The 4225-nt window shown below is 36.4% G+C and overlaps 1 protein-coding gene across 4 annotated transcripts in view; it reads right to left on the reverse strand.

Moving 5' to 3' along the window:
* Positions 1376-4225, reverse strand: part of LOC107623425 (peptidyl-prolyl cis-trans isomerase CYP40) — a 3841-nt gene continuing 991 nt past the window's right edge. Inside the window, exons 2-10 of one of the 4 annotated variants that reach the window (XM_021112920.1) lie at positions 3561-3783; positions 3283-3365; positions 3023-3110; positions 2866-2918; positions 2643-2747; positions 2435-2510; positions 2169-2206; positions 2001-2084; positions 1377-1669 (exon numbers count right to left, since the gene is read on the reverse strand). In XM_021112920.1, the coding sequence (XP_020968579.1) occupies positions 2031-2084; positions 2169-2206; positions 2435-2510; positions 2643-2747; positions 2866-2918; positions 3023-3110; positions 3283-3365; positions 3561-3783 (720 nt within the window). In that variant the 3' untranslated portion in view covers positions 1377-1669; positions 2001-2030. Of the gene's footprint in view, positions 1670-2000; positions 2085-2168; positions 2207-2434; positions 2511-2642; positions 2748-2865; positions 2919-3022; positions 3145-3282; positions 3784-4225 lie in introns of all 4 variants that reach the window. The other 3 variants (XM_021112919.1, XM_016325674.2, XR_001616460.2) reach the window with 3 other exon arrangements.

Below are 4225 nucleotides of genomic sequence, written 5' to 3' on the forward strand. Positions count from 1 at the left end.
GAAGTATAGGCACATGAAAACAGCAGCAACACCATAAACAAACAAAGATACTTGCAAACAAAGAAAAGAAGTCTTTCAAAATTTTCACAAACAGTTCCTATCTACCCCTCAAACGCTTCACACCAAACCCAACAACAAAAAAATGCAAACCCAACAACAAGCAAGTCTCGTGCAAGTTAGAAAAGAGAATCCAAGAGAACGGAGGAGATGAAACCAACCTGGAAGAAGATCGTGAGAAAGGGATACCATGAACACTCCTCTCCACGACGAAAACGGAAAGGTTGCAAAAATCCAAGAAAGAGAAAATCTTGGAAGCAAAACAGAAGCGGATGAATCATACAAACACAGGGAAACTCTTTATGAAAATGAGAACAAAGCAGTTCTTTCAGAAAATAGAGAAAGGGGCACAAGAGGAGCGAATGAAGTCTCTTTATAAGAAACAATGAAGCCCAAACGACTCCATAACTCATTAAAACTCGCGCGGATCTCAAGGAGTAATGCCGCGCAAACGTCCACTCAGCATTAAAGTCCCAACATTAAAAAATTTGAACAAATCAGACATCCCGACAAACTTAGTCCGATGTCCACGACAGAAGGCGCAAAATGCTTGAGCCCAACCTCTACAAAGGAACGCACTCAAGCAGGGGCACTGTTCATATATCCTGGCCCAAACAAATAAGAGCCAGGCCTAATAAATACGAAAGGCCCACCGACAAAGGTGGACCTCACCACATACCCGACCTCTTTGAAGAGATCGGACAGGAACATATAGGCCCAGCTCTACTTGACTAAACAAGTAACTACCTCCTTAAGCCTCTTTAACCGGCTCTACCTCCTCTAGAAGGTAGATCCCAACAAACTCCCAAGATAAAAACAACGCTTATCTATCAGAAAAAATAGAACTACTCCAACAAAGGTAGTTATCTTTTCTACTATAAATACACTAACACCATCCCAGGTATAACTCACGTTCTAATCTACTAAAAACCTGCCTAAACCCCTTGTTAACTTAAATATCGGAGTCTCTTGCAGGTATCACCCCCACCTCCTCACGAAAAACTCGGACAGGCGACACCTTGACATATCAAGTCGGACGCTGCCACACAAAGGGATCTGGACTTCACGTTCAAGCCCAAATCAACGTTTCAGGTAACCCTCAGAACAACAATCATGCTAAGTATACATAAAAAAATCAACCACGTATATAGAATACATATTAAAATACAAAATACATATTAAAAATAAGTTAATAACATATAAATTTATTATGACTAATTTAGTAGTTGATTTTTTGTGTGCAAATAGTATTTTTGAAAGTAATTACCATATCTAAATCAAAGATACATAAATTTAAATTTTCTAACATAAAACTATGTGTCTAAAATTGAATAACCAATAGAGGTGCTATATTACTCTCTTTTTGAGTGTAAGTACCTAATTACAAATATCAAAACAAAATCACAAGTAAAGCTTTCTCACTTGTCCATCGGATAACCAACATTTCCATAGCTATAATAACCACCAAATAATGATTTGAGTTCTCTGCAAAAAGAAAAAAAAGGTTGACCAATCCAGTATCAACTTATTTCCTCTGAGCCTCATTCCTAATACATTTAGCAACAATGAATGCAAGCCTGTTCTAATATTTTGTATACAATGCTCCTTGGACCTGCAAAGGGGAAAGGAAGTGAGTTTGATTCAGCTCTTTTGAATTTCAAATGGTGCAAATAAGCTATTGTGACAACAGAAATCCAAACTGTAAAGTTTAAGTTTTGATTACTGCACATGCTCTTGGAGCGGCATGTGTATTGTACTCATAACCAATAAGTATCGAACCATATTTTAAAGAGTGATTCTTTTCTTAGTTGTGATTGATTTCAATGTGATGCTCGTGGAATACCTAAGAATTTCTTAGATGGTGGACAAGCAAACATGGTCATTACTCTACATTTAAAATCTATAATAAGAAGGTAATTAATATTCATATACTACTTTATTACCTGGATTGACTGGCAGAGGCATAGCAAATGTTATTGGAACATCTTGCTATATGCCTTTTTCTCTTTATCGCGCCTATCAGCTATCTGTAACAGATATAATTAGTTAGATTCCTAAAAATAGGATATAATGCTTCTATCTATGCTTGCACAAATTAGATAGATCATCACCTTCTTCCTCGCAGCAGCAAGTTCCTTTTTTATTCCAGCTTAAATAACATACAAAGGCGGATTAATTAGCTCTTCATAGAATAAGCATTCGAGTTGTAAATTTTATGTTTGCATTTCCTAACATATAAAATCGCTGTTCGGCTTGTATCATCAAAAGGTTATCCAATCTTTTAAAATAACATCAAAAAACCTGACTAGAAATATGGTGAAGTTGTGTATAGAACAGTGAATTTATGCCAAAGGCATGATCCAAAATCATAAATTACCATCGTGTGGCTCCAAGGTCAATGCCTTCTTAAAGCTTTCAACGGCAGCATCAATGTCATGGAGTGCCATGTATGCCTGATAAGTCAGAACTCGGAAGCAACATAGCAATAGGAGAAGAAAGTGAGAAACATTAATTACCAGCAACAAGAAGACTGATATATTCAAGGGAAAGGAAAGCTCCTAAATTGTGACAAATGGGATACCAACCTGACCTTGGCGGAACAAAGCTTTGGCATTATTCTCTCCATCACGCACTGCAAATTCGGTATCCAACAATGCTCCTTTGAGATCGCCTAATTTCAATTTACAAGCCTAAAGAATGGCATACGATAGACAATTAGTAAAACAGGAACAGTTCATATAGCAAACTGGCAACAGAACTCAACAAAGAATATGATAGCACACTGCAATAAAGTAAATTCAAACTTACAGAGCTGTTTGTAAAAATCTGAGATTTCGTCTTTCTCAAACCTGAACTTTTCTCTGCAAAGGCATAAACACAACTATGTTATCCGCATTTAAAGGAGGTGAAATGCAATTACAATTTAATCTCTCTGCCGAAATAAATAGTAGACAGGCCAGCTTGCCTTCATCAATCCCCTCTTTTTCCCAACAAATATCTAGGTAGCGCAAAGCCTTTCGATACTTCTTTTGAGCCATTTTGTAATCTTGTTTCTGTAACGAAAAGGAAAAAAGAATTAGTTTTTTCCTGTCAAGAATTGCAAGGGAGAAGGGATAACTATTAACAGACAGAATGAATATTTCATTCTTACTCTTATAAAGTTAAAACAATACATCAAATATAATATCAGAATAGAGTAGGGTGGATTGTGGAAAGCAACAACACCTTGTAATAATCGTTACCAAAAGTTTTAATGTTGTTAACAGATTCCGTCCACCATTCAAGTTCATTAGGACTCTCATCAAGATCTGCTGGCCAATCAGGATAAGTATCACCATCTTTGAAAAAGTTGGAGATTCCATCATCTTCTCCTTCAGGAATTTCTCCACAATCCACAATTTTTACATCAAGAGTGGGACAGTCATCATCTCCAGTAGTAACATGCTCAATCGAACGGACCACTCCCATTCCCTTAACTACTTTCCCAAATACAACATGCTTACCATCTAGATGAGAAGTTCGAGTAGTGGTGATAAAGAACTGAGACCCATTCGTATTTGGACCAGAGTTTGCCATTGATAGCATCCCTTTCCTTTCATGCTTCAATTCAAAATTTTCATCTTCAAACTTCAGTCCATATATAGATTCTCCTCCAGTACCATCTCCAGCAGAAATATCGCCTCCTTGGATCATAAAACCCTTAATAATACGATGAAAGCATGACCCCTGAAGGTACAACCAGAAAAATAATTCGAATTCAATAGTCGACTTTAAACTAATACTGCCAATTTACTTGTTAGAAGATAATATATGGCATGAACAAATTTTGCCAGTACAAAAAGTTTGCCGCATTAGAAAAAAAAAATTGATTTGATTTAAGTATTTAACCGCCTCCTATCTTTTAAACTCTGCCAAACACTAAAATATTTGATTAAATGACAGAGTGAAACTCTTCTATACTCATTGAGTGTATAGAAATCATAACATGAGCCCGGTCCAGACCAATAAAGTAAGGCATCCTTGTAGTAATGTTCTATCCAATTTAAGTATGTGTTACAACCGATTCTTGTTGAATCTTTAATTGAAGTACGAAAAATGAAAAGAAAGCTTTTAGATTTGTAGGTCAATGTGATCCCATGGCATCATGACATGTACTATCAACAGTTTA

The sequence above is a fragment of the Arachis ipaensis genome, chromosome B10 (genome assembly GCF_000816755.2).
Source record: "Arachis ipaensis cultivar K30076 chromosome B10, Araip1.1, whole genome shotgun sequence".
Classification (NCBI taxonomy): Eukaryota; Viridiplantae; Streptophyta; class Magnoliopsida; order Fabales; family Fabaceae; genus Arachis; species Arachis ipaensis.